Source organism: Pollachius pollachius (assembly GCF_949987615.1).
Source record: "Pollachius pollachius genome assembly, chromosome: 6".
NCBI classification, from domain to species: Eukaryota; Metazoa; Chordata; class Actinopteri; order Gadiformes; family Gadidae; genus Pollachius; species Pollachius pollachius.
The window spans coordinates 3916330-3917057 of NC_136939.1; the positions used below are offsets into that span (position 1 = coordinate 3916330).

General features: G+C 45.2%; 1 protein-coding gene across 1 annotated transcript in view; it reads left to right on the top strand.

Annotated features, from left to right (window-relative positions):
- The window catches only part of camk2a (calcium/calmodulin-dependent protein kinase II alpha), a gene marked incomplete at both ends in the record, with an annotated part of 15198 nt that extends 14684 nt beyond the window's left edge, over positions 1-514 (top strand). Inside the window, one exon of the mRNA XM_079738990.1 lies at positions 279-514. Coding sequence (XP_079595116.1) covers positions 279-514 — 236 coding nt within the window. The remainder of the gene's footprint in view (positions 1-278) is intronic.
- Between the last annotated feature and the right edge of the window lie 214 nt (positions 515-728).

Here is a 728-nt window from a genome sequence, read left to right on the forward strand (position 1 = left end):
ATGATACATTGTTTAGCTTATTGTGTTAAAAAGCTTATTGATGATTAAAGACCCTTGTGCTATTATGTTAGCACAGCTGAAAACTGTTGAATAGAAATGTGAGTTTTCATTAAAAATGAGGATCAAATATTTTGACACTGTCCTTTTGGTTACCCCCAGCAAACAGTCTGTCTCTGTGTCTATCTGTCTATGTTTGAGTCTGCCTCCCTGCCTCTCTGCCTCCCTGCCTTTCTGTCCGTCTCTCTGCCTGTCTGTTTGTCTCTCTGTCTGTCTGTAAGCAGTGTGGTCTAGGAACAGTAAGCCGGTCCACACCACTATCCTCAACCCCCATATCCACCTGCTGGGTGAGGAGGCGGCCTGTATCGCCTACATCAGGGTCACTCAGTACATCGACCCCAACGGGACCCCCAGGACCGCCCAATCAGAGGAGAGCAGGGTGTGGCATCGTAGGGACGGGAAGTGGCAGATCGTCCATTTTCACCGCTCAGGGTCGGCCTCCACGCTCAGCAAGTAAGAGACCCTAACCTACTAACACTTTAAATCATAACCTACTGAGACTTTAAATCATAACCTACTAACACTTTAAACCCTAACCTACTGAGACTTTAAATCATAACCTACTACGACTTTAGACCCTAGCCTACTAACACTTTAAACCCTAACCTACTGAGACTTTAAATCATAACCTACTACGACTTTAAACCCTAACCTACTAACACTTTAAACCC